The 20,944-nt window shown below is 31.0% G+C and overlaps 2 protein-coding genes across 2 annotated transcripts in view; both read right to left on the reverse strand.

The window, feature by feature from the left end:
• Positions 1 to 6,901, reverse strand: part of LOC145259896 (uncharacterized) — a 47,334-nt gene extending 40,433 nt beyond the window's left edge. The window contains exons 1-4 of the mRNA XM_080117801.1: positions 6,625 to 6,901; positions 3,318 to 3,503; positions 1,503 to 1,676; positions 152 to 325 (exon numbers count right to left, since the gene is read on the reverse strand). Of these exons, the coding sequence (XP_079973927.1) occupies positions 152 to 325; positions 1,503 to 1,676; positions 3,318 to 3,503; positions 6,625 to 6,886 (796 nt within the window). The 5' untranslated portion in view covers positions 6,887 to 6,901. The remainder of the gene's footprint in view (positions 1 to 151; positions 326 to 1,502; positions 1,677 to 3,317; positions 3,504 to 6,624) is intronic.
• A 1,880-nt stretch (positions 6,902 to 8,781) lies between these two features.
• LOC145259912 (uncharacterized) lies at positions 8,782 to 20,806 on the reverse strand. The gene is made up of 6 exons (XM_080117852.1): positions 20,551 to 20,806; positions 19,785 to 19,958; positions 18,427 to 18,600; positions 12,340 to 12,978; positions 9,872 to 10,063; positions 8,782 to 9,080 (listed from the first exon to the last, which is right to left on the reverse strand). The coding sequence occupies exons 1-6, from the start codon at positions 20,705 to 20,707 to the stop codon at positions 8,902 to 8,904; spliced, it is 1,515 nt and encodes a 504-aa protein (XP_079973978.1). The 5' UTR covers positions 20,708 to 20,806; the 3' UTR covers positions 8,782 to 8,901.
• Positions 20,807 to 20,944: the final 138 nt, after the last annotated feature.

The following is a 20,944-nucleotide window of genomic DNA, read 5'->3' on the forward strand; positions in this document are numbered from 1 at the left end:
CTGTGAACTAGTTGGGTATTTCCACCAGAGTCGATGTCGAACACTAACTTATAGTTGTTGATAAATTGAAATGTTTTGTTTACATAATTCTCAACTATTCCTATGCCTATGAGGCGGTGAAGAAAAGCGGTACGGGGTAATTATTACTAACCTCCACGACCAAATCCCAAGCTTTCCAGACAGAGGCGAGCCTGTCGCAGTTGGTCATTTAGTTCTGGGTAGGCTGCAGTTTCACACTCTATAATGGCATTCTCTAACTGTGATCGGCTTTTCTGTTGGCAAGCATTTCGCAGTTGTTCGCGAAGAGTTTCTGAACAGGGCATGCCTAATAAATAACCACACTTTGACTTTGTATGTTTTATCGTTAAGGACATTATACTTAAAACAAATTGAATAATACATATAGAGAAATCATTAATGGTGATATATCATTAAGAACATTTTATATAATTAAGTATAAAATGTATATTTTATCGTCCAAGAAGCAATCTAATTTGGAGTAGTATAGAATCTAACTATACAATTTTAAATGAATGGAAAATTGTGTTCAAAGGTAACGTAATATTTAAAGTAGAGTTAATAAATTAGTTACAATTAAAATTAAAACAATCAAACGGGTTTCAAAAGAAACATAGTACAAGTTCATGACTTGAAAATATTACAAAAACGTATTTATAGGTTATATGTTTTTTAACAATTTCAATTTTTTTAACCTTTCATTCATTAGTGAACGCTATTTTGCTTGACTCTTCCCCAAGAAAACGATAGGGTCACTGTTTACACGAAACCCAAAGACGTATATGTCAGCCGATAGCTTTTCAGTTTTAAATGTCGTTATTTTTAGGAAAGAAAAAACCGGGCCGCTGGTTAATGAAAGGACCGTTCTGTTAAACTATAAAAAGAAATGATTGGACTTTTTGTGGAAAAGCTGTTATATAATATATAGCAATAAACCCAAAACATTATAGAGCCATGTATTATAGGGTTGTAAACATATTATATAGGCATAAAATATTGTATAATTATATATTATATAGTTACAGATACAACACATTTTATAAAAGGCCATATATTATAGGCTCGTAAACATATATAGGCATAAATTATATTGTATAGCTATATATTATATAGCCATCGACAGAAAATATATTATAGAGTCATATATTACAGCGAAAGGATTATTTATTATAAATCGATAAAATGTATTGTAAATCTATATATTCTATAGCAGTAAACACAAAACATATTATAGAAGCATATATTAGAAGGTTATAACCATATATAATATGGCCACAAACTATATTATATAGCTATATATTATATAGCCATAAACAGAAACGTTTACTTACGCTTACATTTAGTTTTCTCTTGGGGTAGAGTCAAATGAAAACTCACTGACTAAAGAAGGCCCTCAATTAAAAAAACGATTCATCGAATACATTTCTAGACATTAACATAATCGTAATTCAACGCGAAAACAGAATAAATTAACTGAACCTGACCTCCGCGTCCCCCGTCCAGTATGTCCATATTATCTCTGGCTCGGTTGATATCGGCATCCAGTTCGGGAAAACCTGAAGCCAGACATAACTTAATGCATTTGTCTAAGAGGGAAGCATCTTTCTGTCGACTTGCAGTTCTCAGCTGTTCTCGAAGAGTGTCTGGACTAAGTGTACCTGACAATCAAATAATTATATATATATATGTGTGTGTGTGCGTGTGTGTGTGTGTTTATGTGTGTGTGCATGTGTGTGAATATATGTGTTTATATATACATATCTTATATATGCATGTGTGCATAATAAATAGATATATATAATAAACGTAAATATAATATTATATATATATATATATGATATATATATATATATGGAGAGAGAGAGAGAGAGGGGGAGAGAGAGAGAGATTGGTTGATTGGGTTGTATGAAAGGTTTGTGAGATTTGGGTACATTTCAATTATAGATTCATCAAATAGAAACCATACTCTATTTAACTTAATTTAACAAACATGTTCTTTTTCTTCAACTAAAATATATATGAACTGCACACACTCACACGCACGCACGCACATACGCTCATACACTCATATATGTATATATTCATATGTATATATATATATATACATATATGTTCATATATTTATGTTTATAAACATCTATATACATATTAAATACGCCATTATTAAATATATAAGCATAAAAATATACAAAAGTTGATTCTACATATTCACATCATATATGTATATAACATATATGTATGTATGTATGTATCGGGAATACTTAGAAGCGGCGAACTTTAAATGAAAATAAATAACATAAAAATCGTTTTATTATACAAATATGTGTTTTCTTCTTAACATACATTTTTGGCATTTATAATTTAAATACAATTTCAGGCATATGGCCCCCACCGCTCGCAATCTTCAGGTACAATTTTCATACATTTTACGCGTTAAAAATGTATTTCAGCAACAGCGCCTCTTGAAAGTGTTTTTTTTTTCTTGTTTATCACTCGTAGTCATATACCTCTACATATCTCCAACGAAAACAATCTAATGGATTTAAATCGCACGAACGAGATGATTAGTTTTGTATATCTATTTCGTGAAATTATTCGTTCATGAAAAGTTCTCTTAGGAAATTGATCGTATTATTTGTAATTTGCAAACGCTGCTCGAATGTCAGCCTCTTCATGATGAATTGCCAAACAAAACTGAACTCAAAATAACCGATAACTATTAAATCCGCAATGAAAGAAAATAAAGTTGTCAGTTTAAAGTTGGCCACTTCTAAAATGAACACGCTATTGATTGTCACATTTACATTGCATTTCATACAACTAACAAGATTTATAAATTATAAGTGAAATTAGCAGATTCCTTGCATTACGGACGCGAAAGTTTATGGTTTCTAATCGAATATATGGTTTCTAAATCTGTTTTCATAATGATCTACTCCTTAACTACTCAAAACATGTTTTAAGTAGTTTAGGAGTGAACGCTAACGTAAACCTTAGAAACATTGGAATATAAACAACTTAGTAAATTATATATTAGATTAGGAATCATTCAGTAAATTGTAAAAAGCAGCGATTTAAATATTTGCAATTTATCTTTTATAAGCGTCCTGGAGAGACTTATGCTTCAATTACATCAGCAGTTATTGAAATAATGATATTATGTAAATATTATAAGTTAATATTTTCGTCGCGATATAAATTTTAAATATATTAAAAAATGAAATGCTATTTGATATCGATATCGTCTATTTAACAAAAAGCCTCTTAAAAGCACAAGCAAAAATGTTTGAGGATCTGACCTCCGTGGGTTCCACGTAGTTGTTTATGGATTTGACGTGCTTCACGTAGTTGATGACATAACTCAGGATATTTAGCCTTTTCACATTCGCTTATAACTCTGTTCAAAGTTGGGGCGTCTTTTTGCTGAGTAGCCGATTTGAGCTCTTTTCTAAGAGTATCGGGAGATTTGGATCTTGAGGAGCGGACTAGAAAAACGTATAATATACAAGGAAAAGATCAGTTTATACATGTGCGTGGATGTAAAGCAATAAAAAATAACTCACGATGATGAGGATGGAAAATGGAAGCATACAAATATTTTAACTTTCATTTCAAATGGCTGAACAGATAATGTGTGTGTATGAGGAAGCTTCATTGCGATAACATGCATAAGTGTATTGAAAATAGATTGAAAGCTAGATATATTCATAGAATAGATGTGAATCAACACGGATATATTTATCTGTGTATGCATACATGCATGTGTTACGAATGAGTCGAGCTGATAAAAAGAGAAGAATTCTTAAGTTTTCACAGGTGAGAATCATCTATCTTATAGATCAACTAATCTAGCTCAGTAATTATTAGATCATAGTAATGTTAGCTGTCATCTCAGAATAAGGTACAATACGATCTATTGGGAACAAATTCAATAGAATTTCAAATATTTATATTAATTCTGATAATAAACATAAGTATATAAAGGAATATATATATATAACTATTTTATATATACATATATGTTTGTATATATATACAAACATATATATACACACACACACACACACACATATATATATATATATATATATAAAAGGAAAAGTATAGAAGTCACTCCAATTAATAGACTGATTATCAGCCTTGTCAAAGACGGCTAACACAGGAAGCCTTAAACGTGACGAATACAGAAATAAAATACGCTAACTCAATCGTTCGACTTTCAATTGATATAGTTACCCCGTTTCAGGGTCAAGCACTTATTAATCTACTGATCAGGCGAGAAAATAAAAAAGTGGTTGACTTCAAAAGCAAATATATATATATATATATATATATATATATATATATATATATATATAGAGAGAGAGAGAGAGAGAGAGAGAGAGAGAGAATAAGAGAGAGAAATAGAGGCGAGCGAGTGAATGATTAAGAAAGATAGAGACAGATAGAAAGAATAAGATAAAGAAAAATAAGAAAGAAAAGAAACAAATAACATTATAGAATGGAAGAAATAGAGAGATGCTAACCACCGCGTCCAACTGCAAGTTTAGGGCTAACCGTTTCCTTATAATTGGTTTCAGAGATCTTCCCACGCGGTTGCAAAACTTTCTCTTTTCCAGTCGTGTCGAAATGCGTGCCTTGCGAGAAAGTCGGCTTTGGTGGGGTTTTCTGATCTGCTGGAAAATATGGCCATTACAGTGTCAGACGAGTCGATAGCACGAAGGACAGAAAGACAGCAAGAAAGAGGTACATAAAAAGAAGAAAACAAAAACAAAATACAACCAAAGGAAAGAAAAGATAGAGAAAAGCAAATAAGTAGAAAATGAAAACTGAAAAGTGTTCAGCTTTGCAGTTGTTTTGCAATTCTCTACAAGAAAGATTAGTTTCTGTGTATTCTTCTATTATTAAGGAAGTGTAAAAACTTTAAATGCAATGTAAACAGACATTTCGTCGGCACATTCCCGAAAGTACCCTGTTAGGCATAATCTCAAATAGTATCTTCTGACGTCAAACTGGCAATATGCATTGTTTGGAGCGAAAAGAGTAAACAAAATGTTGTCCCCAGCAAAAATTGGCAGCATTAACCCAATCAGAGAAGCTTTGAATTGTAAAGCATTCCACGTAAAGAATGGTAGTATTACTGTGATCAGAGTCAAAAGAGCATATTTCACTGCTCGTGTCAATACGAAAAGTGTCAATACTGAAAAATTCAAAGAGATTCAATATAATTTATACAGCAATCCTGGCACCTGATTATGTGGTTCTTCTCCTGGCTATAAATATATTCGTCTAAATGTTTGGTATCATACCCAGTATTATGCCAAATTTATTTCAACAACTATCAATAATACCGTTGGGAAATATATAAACTAATCTCCTCTTTCCAGTTATTAATTCGATAAATTATGACACCTTAGTAAAGCAACTCATTTGGGATAAGAAATAACTTGCATGATTATCATATATTTAATCGCTAAACAACTTCAGATTTGTTTGATTAGCTAGGAGTAATTTCTGCCTGGAACATTCAAACATTTATCCAGATTATATATTAGGATTAATCAATTCAACTAACTCCACATCTCCCTCACGTTTAAATCAACCAATTCCCTATGTATCCTTCATAATTCTTAATATCTTTAACCCAAATACTCTCCAATCTAATTTATTGTAAACCTTGTAAAATGCTTATATATAGTAAATTGGACGCAATACAAATACGAAAATCGCATTGTCATGGTTATTTGGCACATTTAAAATGCGTGACAACGGTGAAACACCGGTTGACTCCAATATAAGCTGCGGTAAGATGAATGATGCTTTGATTGAAGCGGTTAAAGGTGAATGTAAGACTAACTTTGTCCACATATCTCATAACCTATAGTATGTGGAGTACTATTCACCTATTTCATACGGAATAATCACGTTTATAGTCGGTTCTCATAAAATCATGGAAGTTAAGCAATATTTAGTCTGGTCAGTACCAGATGGGTGAACATTTTGGAATACAAGTCGCTGAATGTTGGAGGATGTCAACACCTTCCTGCAAGAACTGCACAAATCTGATGTCGTCATCTTCACTGACTAGGATATATATGCGACTGGAAACTGCTTGTGAATACATGATACTTCATCCCCAAAACGCACACACATACACACACCATCTACTCGTAGTAATAGTAAACCGTAGTTACCAGTAAGTTGATAAAATTTCATTATTCATAGAATATAGATTTTTCTAGAACCGAGGCATTTATATGATTTTGTGTAATATCCATATATATTTGAAATATTGCCTTCTTATACATAGCTATTTACAACATGAAAAACCTGATAACAGATACATGAAAGCATTACAAATGCAGAGAAAGTGAAACAGATTAATTCCATCCATATAAAACAGGAAAATTAGCAGCTCTAATATGAACGCAGTAAACAATATGAAAAAAGAAGCTGTTGATATATTCTCAAATCAGAGTATTTGTATTTGGTTTTGAAATATTTTAGCGAGAGAAAGAATTTTCATCTTAAGCTTAATACGTGGCGACAGATCAGAAGGCAGCATTATGCGAGTTCGCATATAGGAAGAAAAAGTACTCAACTGACCTCCTCTATCATCACCTTGGACATCACTCTGACCATAACCTTGACCATCAAGGTGTTTTCGAATTTGATTAATCTCCGGAATCAGTTCCGGGTGTCCAGAACTAAGGCAATCATCAATGGCTTTTTCAATGGCTTCTCTGTCATTGCTACGACGAGCAGTTTCAAGTTTTTCGCGCAAGGAAGCGGGAGTTATTGTCCCTGGGAGAGCAAAATGAATAACAAGTTTAATGCTGTTGTTTTGACGCGGTGAGGAAAATTGCATTCGTTCACATATGTGTGAGAGAGAGAAAGATACGCGAAGCGTATGAGAAGATATGGGCTCAAAATAAAGCGCGAAGGTGGAGACTTACAGAAAACCTAATTACTTTATATATGTAGTGACATCGTGTAAAATACTCGTATAAACCATCTGAGTTTGTAGTGTTGACAATTTTCTAACTATTCGCACAATATTTTGGTTCATGTACCCTTCGACCTTCTTCAAAACCAACAAATTCAAAAAGATATTTGCAAAGTTGAAAGCAATTTAGCAGAATACATATTTAAAACTTGAATTTTCATTTTCATATCTGGTTCGGGCAATATTATAATCGCCGTGTCGAACAATAAATTAAAGCTGAATCTGAATCAATATGAAATCGTTATTGTCAAGGTCTGCGTGTCAGTTTCGATCCTTTCGATCGGCCCATCATTTTAGTGGCTGTCCATTCGATTATTTCGTAATTATTATTCTTGGTGTGATTTTTATATACCCGGAGTCTGTTAGCATGGCCAAACCATGTTTATACTTTTTTGAATGATAATGTTGATGCATCTTTTTGGTATCTGCATTTATTTATCTAACTCTCAAAGTTACTACTAACCCTTAAACATTTTATATCAAATACATTGAACTTCCTATATGCTCTGTCGTGTTTCATTGGCATATATAGCATGTACAATGTATCTATAATTTGGAGAAATCATGATACAATGATTGAAACAACATACTAAATATACGGTTTGTATAATTAAAATACAGAATGCTAAATAGTGCATAATACAGAACTTTAAAATATCATTGTCAACTATTGCGAGGCAAGGAAAGCTGATTTAAGTTTTGATAAATAGAATTTAATTTAGAAGCCAGATAAATTAAGCATAGTTATTTTGTATACAGAAGTAAACTAACCTCCACGACCACACCCCATTTTTTCTAGGGTATCTCTAGCCTCGGAGAGATCCCGAGAAAGTTCCGGATAACCGGCTTCCTCGCATTCAAGAATGATCTTTTCCAGTTGAGCCTGGTTTTTCTGTCTCACTGCAGCCCTGAGTCGATCCCGAAGATCTTTCACAGGCTTAAGGCCTGGAGGGGCAATAAAATAAAAACAAAACAAGTTACTTTAATGTTCGTTGCTGAAAAGGAAATGTTTTAAGCTCTGAAAATATTTACATAATTCGTTAAAAGCAGGAGGGTTTGATAAGTTATTATACAGATGACGAATGTTGAAGCACGATGAAAATAGAATTAAACTACGTTTTTCTGTTTAAAAATTAAAATAAAATTTAAATAAAAATCATCAAACTGATTTTGTATGTAAATCTATATTGAATTCCAGATTTATGTGAAATTACCTCTGCTTTTAGAAGAAATTTAAAAAAATAGAAATACATATTAAAAATAAACATCGAGTGCTTCAATTTATGTAATCATCTATTTTACATAGCTTGCAATTAGAAAGCGCACAAAAATACTATTAATAAAATTAATAATGATAAAAATATTATTATTTAATTCACTAGTTATAACACACATTATTATCTGTGATTGCGCACTCACAATAACCAGTGTTTTTTTCCTGGAAATTATGAGTGATGACAAATCTCAGATTCCCAGTACTCTCCATCTATTTTGATTTTCTTTGTGTTATCACTGCAGTCATTAATTAATTGCTAGTAACGACCGGTGACTTTTTATGGAATTTGAATGATAATTATTATTATTTGTACTTACACAGGCCATCATCAGAGATTACTCACTGACATCAACCGGTGGTGTTCCGTGGAGTTTCGGTGATAATAAGTCTCTCCAGATATCCAGTACCCACCACCTCTTTCGATAGCCTTTGCAGATGTCCTTGTGATATCGTAATGGCCGTTTGTCATTGAATTCTCACTTGTTGTTGCCAGTATCAAGTCAATGGCAAACGGCTATTATTATTATTATTATTATTATTATTATTATTATTATTATTTACACATTTAAATACGCGGAAAGTTTACAGTAGAAAATCAGAGCTAACCTCCCACACCACCCTGGATCATGTGTAAGGTATTCCTGGCATGATAAAGATCAATGTCAAGTCCTGGAAGACCGGAAGCAACAGCCTGTTTGATAGATCGCTCAAGTTTTTTCTTATCTCTTGTATTGATTGCATGCTTCATAATATTTCGATAATATTCCGGCAATGTGGTACCTGAAGACAAAAAGCTAGTATTTTATAAATTATACATTTTTGAAAGGTTGCTAAAATGCATTAAATTCAAGAAAAATAAATAAAAAGCTATAAATATACAATGATTCAGTGTTTTTAAAAATTAACGAAATGTTTAAATAAACTTGGAGTACATAGTCGTTTTCAAGTCCAAATGTTTTTCAAGCCGCCCTCTAAAATAATCAAGTTCTCCTTAGCTTCAACCACCGCCTGCAATTCTCTCGCTGTTGTCTCACCATTCACTCGATAAACTTATTAGTTCTTATTCTCATTATGCCTCTGAGTCTTGATTATCTGTGACTCATTATATATATATAAATGCGTTTTCAAGAATAAATATAAATTGAATGTATTACTATAAAAAATAAATGTCTAATGGCAATAAGACAATATATCACCTTCATAATAAAATAAATATACCGCTAAAGATAGTAAGATAATACTTGATCTTCATAATAAAATAAATATATAATTAAAGTCATTAATCCAATATCTAACCTCCATAATAAAATGAATATATGATTAAAAGCAATAAGACAATGTATGACCTCCATAATAAAATAAATATATGATCAAAGGTAATAAGACTATACTGACATCCATACTCTAATAAATATATGATTAAAGTCATTAAGACAATATATGACCCCCATAATAAAATCAATATATGATCAAAGGCAATAAGATCTCCATAATAATATAAACATACGAGTAAAGGCAGAAAATATCTAATGAAATAAATATAAGATTAAAGCAATAAGACAATATCTGACCTCCATAACCACCACCTAATCGTTTAAGGTGTAATCTGGCATCTTGGATATCAAAGCCGATCTCCGGATACTCGGTTCTTTCACATTCTTGAATTAACTTTTCCAAAGTAGGGCGGTCTTCTCGTTTGATGGCAGATTTCAGATCATCGCGAAGCGTTTCAGCAGACCTCGGTCGCACCGATGTGTCTGCGCCTAACACCAATAAAAATGATTCTATTTAACAAAATCATGTTGAGTGAAGGATTTAAATAAATTCGCGAATTAAAAGATTTGCTCCATAAGCATTAGGTACAACTTAGGCAAGAATTAAAGCTTTAGTCACAGATTTTACACTCGGATAAATTCTTTTACTTTTACGTTTTATAAAAATGAAAATTAATTTAGCATGATTACAATTATGTTTGTTATGGAAGAGTAAAGCCTATAATATGAAATAAATTACTATTCTAGAATCTGAATCCTATTCAATGTAAAACTTCTTTCTTTCAGACCGTATGCTATGGACTGAAACTTACAAAGTATGCATTCAATTGGTATCATTATTTAACAAAGCTAATGATGCCCTACATTTTTATATACAGATGCCTTTAAAACCTGTGAATCCTAAATTATACGTAGTAGACATCAGTTAATAAACATTCCCCAAGTGTCCGTTTCTTTTGTTTATTTAAAATAGGGTTTTAGAGGACGTGATATTGAAACAAGGTTTCATTTATAAATTCAAATATTTCAGGTTAAGATTGAATTCGATTCATAGCTATTATACAGCAATTAAGCAAGAGTCCTGGAATTCACATTTCCCTTAAGAGTTTTTCTAGAATCAAAATTATTAAAGGAGTTTTATTAAAAATTGGAACTAATGTTATAAATTGTTTATTATATCAATGTTATAATAGGGGCATATTAAGGTTAGTATTTATCATTATGTTAATCGTTATAGTAATGCAAAAACTTCGGTTTGGGAATTTATTTTTACCCTTCTGAGAGTTTCCTTCTCATATATATATATATATATATATATATATATATATATATATATATATATATATATTCTATCCCCATTCTTTCTTTTTCTTACCTTTTCCTCTTGCTTTTCTTTTCTTTCCTCCTTTCTTTTATTGTCTATTCTTTTTAAGGATACCCCATTATTTCTTAGTGGTCCCTATCTTCTTTAAACTTACTTATACACTACCCTTTCATTTCTTTATGTTTTTACCTTCCTGTTAACGTATTCTTAATTCCTTATCTCTAGTTGCATTATAATGTTTCATTCTTATATTTTATACCTTCTTTAATATATCTTAATATGGTCTTGCTTCATTTCCAATCAAAATGTTCTTAAGCTAGCTTTTATCTATATTTTATATTATGTATAATGTTGAGCTTTTCCTCTTCTGATGAGAAGAATTTAGCTTCGAAATGCCATGACCTATTCTTTCATTATTAATTTGATTATATTATAAAATAATATTTAACGTTAACTCCCAGCTTTTAATTATTATATATAAATAAAAGTCATTTGTGTTTTTCATACGTATTATATATATATATATATATATATATATATATATATATATATATATATATATATATATATTCGTTTAGTTGTGGTACTATTTATTTGACATTATTGTCAATAGAATGAACTTTTCACTATATAATATTTTCAGAAAAAATAGCATGCTAGTACTTTAAAAATAATGCAAATTTTATCGCGCCAAAGACCGAAATATTTAATGTTCAAGAATCCATTACACTAATACAAATGTTTGAATATGATTACAAATAGATACATTGTTAGGTAAGATTATAGCTTTAAAGAAATTTAATTGATTCTACCAGCAGAAGATGGAAAATGGGAGAAATATTTCATTTTGTTTAGATTCAGACATACATTTAATTGAATTTAATTTCGTATGAACAAATGCAAATTTCGCTAACTTATATAATTTTGATATATTATGAGAAGACTGTTATAAAAATAGGGGATTTAAAAAGTAATCGTCAGAAATCCTATAGAATTATTACAATTTATCATGAATTTCAAAGAGTTTTTTTGGTGTTAGAAAATAGATATAAATACGATTTCACGCTAATCTAGAGAAGCGGCTTACTCAATTCTGCCAACTAGTTTTTGAGTGTCTGTTGTCAATTCGTAGAGTATTGTACTGAGAATTGTTTTGTTCATCTTATGCAACCTTAGAGACGAACGCATTGGAGGGAAAATGACATTCGGACCAATATTCCACGAACTAACACAAGAGACCGAAAAAAACCCAGATTATATCGCAAAGTCACGAAAATAAGTAGGAAAATAACGAGAAAAGTGTTTTATATATATATATATATATATATATATATATATATATATATTCATCGTAAAACAAAGCTGATAATCATAATCTAAAAGCTGACTAAAATTGTGTTCATATTAACATAAAATACGATACCATAGAGAAAAGTCTGACCTCGTGATCCTTCGATAGATGGTTGGATATTTTCTCGGGGACGGTACATAGTTGGGGGCATTAGGTTTGGTGATAAGGTATCAGTCGGAGTTTGTCCGACATTTGGCTTCACCTGCCGCCTTACTCCGACTCTTGGTGAGCGTGGTGGTTGCGGTGAACGTGCTTGCTGCTGAGAGCAGGGTTGCTGCGGTGAGCGTGGTTGTTGGGGCGATCTGGGTGGTTGTGGTGAGCGGGGTTGCTGTGTCGAACATGGTTGTTGTTGGGAGCGGACTGGCTGTGGGGAACGTGATGGCTGCGGGGACCTGGGTGGTTGTGGTGAATGAGGTTGTTGTGGGGAATGAGGTTGTTGCGGCGACCTAGGTGGTTGAGGCGAGCGTGGTTGCTGTGGCGACCTGATTGGTTGCGGCGACCTGGGCGGTTGTGGTGACCTCGGTGGCTGCGGTGAACGGGGTTGCTGCGACATACATGGTTGTTGTTGAGAGCGAGGTTGCTGCGGCGAACGGGGTGGCTGTGGCGAACGGGGAGATTGTGAAGAACGAGGGGAGTGAGGTGAACGCTGAGATTGAGCTGTATGGGGAGAGGGGTAAGGCAAACGCGCTGAATTTGGTGAACGTGGGGATCCGGGAGACAAGAGGCCAGCTAAACAACGCGAAAAAATAGAAACAGGTGATGAGGTTATATTTTGTAGAATAAAAATTAAAAATTGTACTGACATACAGAGCTAAATATAGCTCTGTATGTAAGTACAATTTAAAAAAAAATACTTTGACATAAATACACAAAAACATGCAAACATATAATAAATATAGTCGTAATGATGAGAAAGTGCTCGATACTGATAATAGATCTCATGTGGGTCGAAGTTTTCAACTCCAATGTCAAAAAATTCCTGTTGAGCCATCCTCTTAATACTCAAATTCTATCACATCATTAAAGCTTTACCTAACATCACGGTGGTTGTCTCACCGTCTATTTGATATTAACCTTTATCCTCGAATAGCATTTGGGTCTTGATGAATGGTTACTCTTTAGTAGAAAATCTATATGGTGACTGGCAGTTCCTTGCCAGTATATTTTTTATAGAGGAACTATCAGTTAACATAAATAAAAGTAAAAATAAAATCATCGTCTACGTTTATGTACGCTCAGTTCTTAAGTGTTAACAATAATAGAGCTTATGTCATTAAAATATTGGTGAATAATAAAATGAAAAACGGAGTTGCATAAACATATATTTTTCACAAACGCACACATATATGGCATATAGTTAGTTCTTTCTACAAGTAAATCCTGACTAAATATTCAAAATAACAGTATTCGAAACCCAAATAAGATCCCCTTGGTATGGTTACCACAACACTCGTTTATACGAGGAATTGTGTACCGTCTCCAAGTTATATTGCCTTAAATAACAGCACTAAGCTTGATATATCACCATACTAGATAGATTCGCGTCCTGGAATCCGGTAAGATCAAGATACACCAAAAAAGATATATTATTAATATATATATATATATATATATATATATATATATATATATATATATATATATATATATATATATATATATATATATTATAACTGGTCACTTGTGGAGAGGAAAAGTTAGTACTCATTATTACTTTACCCACTCAACATTTGAGACTAAAAATAGAACTTTAATGGAATATATATATATATATATATATATATATATATATATATATATATATATATATATATATATATACTAGCATGGGTGCCCGGCGTTGCCCGGGTGTTTGGAGGTGTATGCTGAGCAAAAAAAAGGGGGTAATTTTTTAAACTTTGACCCCTATTATGACCCCTGAAAATTTATTGTTTTGGGCTCAAATCAAGTTATTAAGTTAGATTCATGTCCACGGAAGCTATATCTAAAATTTAAAGTGTGTAGACCCAAAATTGTCGGAGAAGTTTGGTAGAGTTCTCAAAGCTCAAATCGTTGAACTTTGACCCCTTAATCGCCAAATTTCTGGCTAAAAACCGATCACATAGATTTTTCCAAATCTCAGTACCCTGTATATCAAATTTCGAGTCTGTAGACTAAAAATTGACAGAGTTATTTCGTAGGGAAATGTACACAGACACACACACACACACACACACACACACACACACACACACACTTTAACTTTTATAGATATATAGATTTAAAATTTGAGTCTGACAGAATGACAAAATTATATTGCAAACCGATATATTAAACAAACGAACTTCAAAGAGACAAATGAACACATAAGTAAAAACAATTTGTATTAGAAAACATTTATTATTCCACGTCTTTTTTTACAGACCTGACGACTGAGGTTCGCTCTTAATAAAAATTGTTTTTTATAGTCTTAATTTTGACTTCCTTTTTCATAAAAAACTAAAAAAAAAATCAAGAAAGAAAAGAAATTTAATTTTATTTTTTCATTAATTTCTTTCTGTGCAAAGCAATTCTTTCAAACTTACTCTGTTTCCAAAATGTTTTTATTTTATTCCCCTCCCCCTTCATTCATTTTCCTCCGCATCCTGGCAAGATTACTGTACACATAGATTCGAAAAAATAGTCAAAAACAAATATATAAATAAATGTTATCAAAGGCAAGATAAGTTACTTTTCTACCTAACTGGATATCTTTTTTGTGTTTTTATTCAATGTAATATATTTATTCAGCTCGAAAAACACAGTGTTTACCGATGTGTTGGAAAATTCAAGATGGCGTCTCACACCCTCTTTAACACCGTAAGTTTGGGAAAAGGTGTTATAAATAAAAAACTATACAAAATACTATTAAAAACCCGCCGAATATATGTCAACCTATGTCACGGTAACATATATTGAGCGAGTTTTTAACAGTATTTAAACAGGGCACATCGTAAAAACTGACCCATTAATTTTCCTGAAGTAAAAACTATATAGTTTTTAAACTTTTAAAACTGTACATTATAAAAAGAAAACTGTTCGAGTGATTTTTTTTTTTTTTTTTACATGGGTGTCACCACTTATCAAGGCCCAGAGGCCACTCAAGGATAAGGGTTAATAGGTATACATTAGTCATTGTGATTTTAGCATAGTAAACAGTGGGAATTTTGTAACTTGGATTACTTGAAAAAGAAAACTGTTCGAATGATTGAAAATGAAAACAAAATAACAATGTAAATATATTGATAAGAAAAAAACAAAAACAAACGAAGTTTCCGTTTCAGGAACCCGAGTTTAATTTTATGTCGTAATCATTCAACTCGTTAGCGGTTTTATTCAGCGATTAGGGATAACCATACGACATATCTAATTACCAAAGCGATTTTTTTTTTATTTTTATTTTTTTATTAAAACTAAACCTGTTTAGTTTTAATGAACCAATTTTTTTAAAGCCAACACTTTAGTTATTTTGAGAGCGTGCAACTGCACCCGAAAGGTTGATTAGGAAACTCCAAATCCTTTTATGACTCGGAAAAAAAAGGGCTTTTTATCGGCTTAAATGATAAACTAATGTTAAATATTAGTATTTGCCATCGATTCTGAAATAAAATGAAATCCTGACATTGTGATCATTTTTGCAGGTGTTATGTGCCAAATATTGAAATAAGAATGTTTAAATTCAATTATTGTAATTTAAGTCTTTAATTTTAAAGTCGATTTTATTTATAAAATATCTTTTTAGAAATCAATCTCAAAAACAATCTGAACAATAAATCTCTTTTGTTATGGCTAAGTTTTTGTCAAGGGTAGAAATTATAATAGACAAGTATTCATCCATGATGACATTTTACCGATTTCCTGGTTTACAGGTATTCTTGCTAAATTTCTTCGAAAGAATTGACATAAACAATACTTCAACTAAATACGTATATTTCATGCAATAATGACTTTTATTTCTTCTGACTTTTCCTAAACTAAACATAAAACATCGGTTAGGGTTAGTTTAACATTCTGTAAAAGTACCTTCCGTTTTTTTTTTTTGTTTGTTTTTTTTTTTGTACTTCTGCAGAGAAGGTAAAAAACCGATAAAAACTGGATATATTTCTCGTGTTTTTATTCAATTTAACATGTTTATTCAGCTCGAAAAGAATACAGTGTTTACCGATGTGTTGGAAAATTCAAGATGGCGTCTCACACATTCTTTAACACCGTAAGTTTGGGAAAAGGTGTTATAAATAAAAAACTATACAAAATACTATTAAAAACCCGCCGAATATATGTCAACCTATGTCACGGTAACATATATTGAGCGAGTTTTTAACAGTATTTTAACCGGTTTTTTATTTATTACACCTTTTTCCAAACTTACCGTGTTAAAGAGAGAATCGGCCGCCATCTTGAATTTTCCAATACATCGGTAAACACTGTATGCTTTTCGAGCTGAATAAACATGTTAAATTGAATAAAAACACGAAAAATTTGCCTTTGATAACATTTATTTGTTATATATTTGTTTTTTGGCAACTTATTCGAATCTAATTTAAGACCACGAGTGAAATGAGAAAAAGAAGTCAGCGGGTTTGGTTGCCATAACAACGTGACGGTAGTGAACGAGTGTGTGTGTGCGTGTGTGCGCGTATTTCGTGTAGTTTAGTTTCGCATAATAGTTTCGTATTTTTTTAATTTGTAAATAACAAGTTATTAAAAAATTAAACCCTTCCAAGATGGACAATAAATAAAGCCATAATATTTTATGGTAAAGGTAAGAGCGTAGAAACGATTGTTTTTTAGGAGATGTGATTATTGGATTAACCAATCAGAAATCGTCTGTGGCACACACATCTCTGTTTTTATAGATATATAGATAGAAGATAGATAGATATATCGCATACTGAGATCAAATATTAGTCCGAAGGAACTCCTTAGTTTCTAAGAAGTTTGGAATAAAATGAAAAAAACAGTTAATTTGCGTTCTTATTTTCGAGTCAAATTCAGCAAATTGTAGATGATATAAGCATTATTTTCGGATACCGTATATATATATATATATATATATATATATATATATATATATATATATATATATATATATATATATATATATATATATATATATATATATATATATATATATATGTATATATACGGTATCCGAAAATAATGCTATATATATATATATATATGTGTGTGTGTGTGTGTGTGTGTGTGTGTGTGTGTGTGTGTGTGTGTGAACGTCAGTAATGTCCGCATGAACTATTATAAAGGAAATACACTAGGAAAACTGTATAAACATGTAACCTATTTGTGTTCACAATGTAATGTTTTGTATTTTGGGTGTCAGTAAAGTAATAAAAAGTTAGACATTTTGTTTATTAACAGAATATAAATTACCAGAATCGTATTTCTTCACTCACAACTAATAATTCCGGAACTTAAAATCCTAAAAATTCTATTTAAGTTTGTGTATTTTTACCTCAAAATTTGATTTGTAAACATCTTTTTTTATTCGTATATCAATTTATATATGTAAAACTATTGGCAAAATAAAATCAAATTCATCACAAATAACTGAAAATCATTACTGCTCTCATATTTCTAATTATGTTCGGAATTTTCTGAGAACATTATAAGCGGTAATAAATTTTTTGCTTCTTTTGTAGTTATTGATTTATTGATATATTTCGAACAACATTTCTCCTTTTTGTTTAGTATGTAACAATAGAAATTTCCCTTCAGCGATATATATATATATATATATATATATATATATATATATATATATTTAAATACGCAATATCGCTACGTTTTTAGAAACGCATATATATATATTTAAATACGTAATATCGCTACGTTTTTACAAACGCATATATATATATGTTATATATATATATATATATATATATATATATATATTGCGTTTCGATAAACGTAGCGATATTACGTATTTAAAGGAAGAAACTCTCAAATGCTCAGTGAGCAAAAGTACCAGCAGCCGTAGCATAGTCTTTTATAAAATAAAATTACATTTCCGGTTTATTTTTAAAAGTTTAGGTTTGAACGCAAATTGCAAATCTATTGACAAAACATAGATATTGAAAATATAATTATATAGGTAAATGAATATTTTTTTAGAAAACATGTATTCATTGAGAGACTGACCTCCGCGCATGCCTCCAATGTTTTCTAACAGGTTTCGTGTCTGTTGGATATCAGGTTGAAGTTGCGGATGTCCTGAAGCAATGCACTCATCCATGGCCTTCTCCAATGCTTCTTTGTCTCTTCGTTTTCTGGCGGACTCTAGTTTTTCTCGAAGACTTTCAGGAGATTCTGTTCCTAATTATTAAAATCAATTATTATTCGACATAAACTATAACCGGAAGCATCCAACCAAAAAAGGCAAAAATGCAGACTTTAATGTTTGCGGACAGAAACATTTTTAAAGCAGCAAGAATATATTAATATTTTCCAGATAAGCTGAACACATTTAGTGTCTAAAAATGTTATTAATTATAGAATAAATTATGGATATTTGATTACAGAAACTGAACAGAGTTTGGGTTCACTGTCTAGCTAGCTTCCTCTGAGGTCTCTTTTAAAGATTTTATAAATGCTAATTAAATAAATACTAATTAAATGAGATTATTCACCAAACAGAGTAATATATGTTCATTAATACTTATTATACGTAATACATCGTCATAAATATCATAAAATATATACATATATATTTTATATATCGGATATAACAATAAACTCATATAATTATGTATATGTATATTCAAATACAAGTATATATTTTTGGCACATATCTTATATGAGTATTTAATAATACTAAACACCAGTTAGTGAAATATGCGTGTATATATATATATATATATATATATATATATATACATATATATATATATATGTATACTTATATATATGCATATATATATCTATATATTATAGGTTTGCAGATATCTATCTATCTATCTATTTATCTATCTCTGTCATCTCTTCCTCTTCCTATATATATATATATATATATATATATATATATATATATATATATATATATATATATATATATATATATATAAAGTAACCAAATGCAGTTCTTATTGTCGTAGCTTTTAATCTCGCCATGGTTAAGTATTATTACTTTTTAACCGCAATTACAGTGAAATACCTGTCTGTGGTAATTATATATTATAAATACATATAAATCTCCTATAATAAAAAGAGGGCGACATAATGCGAGAAAATACTCTCTCAGAAATATAAAATGTGCTTCTCCGGTAAAGCAGCCGATAATACAGCTGTCGTAATCGCACAAGAACATAACAAACATATGTTTAGATATATAGATAGATAGATGGATATTTATCCGTTTGTATATACTTTGTTATATCTTGTAATAAATAAGCCCCTGTTACATGAATTTATCAAATTTCAGTAATTATTAAATTATCGTTATAAAGCTTAAAACCAAACTGCAAAAGCGATAGCAGTAAGTATGAATCCATGTTGCTAACCTCCTTTTCCGTCTTGCGTTTTATCCAGAGCTTCTCTGGCTTGCTGAATGTCATCGTCTAATTCTGGAAATCCCATTGCGACACATTCTTTAATGATGTCACTTAGTATCTTCTTATCGTTGTAACGGACAGCCTCCCTCAGTTGATCGCGGAAGATTTCCGGAGAACGCGAGCCTGAGAATTGAGTAGTTAATTCATGTCAGCTAATCGATGTGTTCACAATAGATAAAAACTTATTTAGGAGATCATGAATAAATATTACTAACTATAAATGATCACTTAATGATTATAATATGCTTACTTACTATGAAGTTTTACTTAGTTCATGTAAAAAAAGAAGCTTAAAGAATTATTGTATTTCTATAGATATAAAAATGTCTATAAAATCTTTTTCTGTTCTTTTTTATAATCATAAAGGCAATGTACGAATTACTCCATTTTCAGAGATGTAAACAGCACATCAACAAAATTTCGTTTTGATGAGAACATTTGATAAAACCATTATATTTAATAATCATAAATATATCTTACAACATATCATTACTTTTAGGTTAGTTTATTGGTATTTATTACGAAGCAATTAATAAGTATGAGCATATTTGAAAGTGGAGGGTTATCCCTTAAATAGTTCCTTGAAACATTGGATAAACTGAGAAATCAACATATTCATAAGTTTTATTTATTACATCCTGGCACAAATGTTAATTGAAACAAGTATTAAAATTAAAATCCCCATAATAATTTATACGTAAGAGTATCAACAGACCTCCAACTCCACCTCCTAGCTCTTTCATAACATCCCTGGCTTGGCGTAACTCAGAAGCTAGTTCCGGATTTTGGTAATTTTCACACTCGCATATTAACGTGTCCAGTTTCTGTGGATCTCTCTCTTCTTTGGCCAATCTCAATTGCTCAAGAAGCATTTCTGGAGATTGGATTTCTTGCAAAGAATCTGGATAAAGATAACGGTCGTAAGATGACAGATTACGTGATTATTATAAGTTAAATTATATATATATATATATATATATATATGTGTGTGTGTGTGTGTGTACGTGTGTGTGTGTATTTATATGCGTATGTATGTATGTGCGTATTTATATAGTCCAGATCGTTTCAAATAAGCTAGGATGAAAAATAAATAAATCTTGATTAAAGCC

The sequence above is a fragment of the Euprymna scolopes genome, chromosome 3 (assembly GCF_053919585.1).
Source record: "Euprymna scolopes isolate OS-2025 chromosome 3, ASM5391958v1, whole genome shotgun sequence".
In the NCBI taxonomy this organism is placed as follows: Eukaryota; Metazoa; Mollusca; class Cephalopoda; order Sepiida; family Sepiolidae; genus Euprymna; species Euprymna scolopes.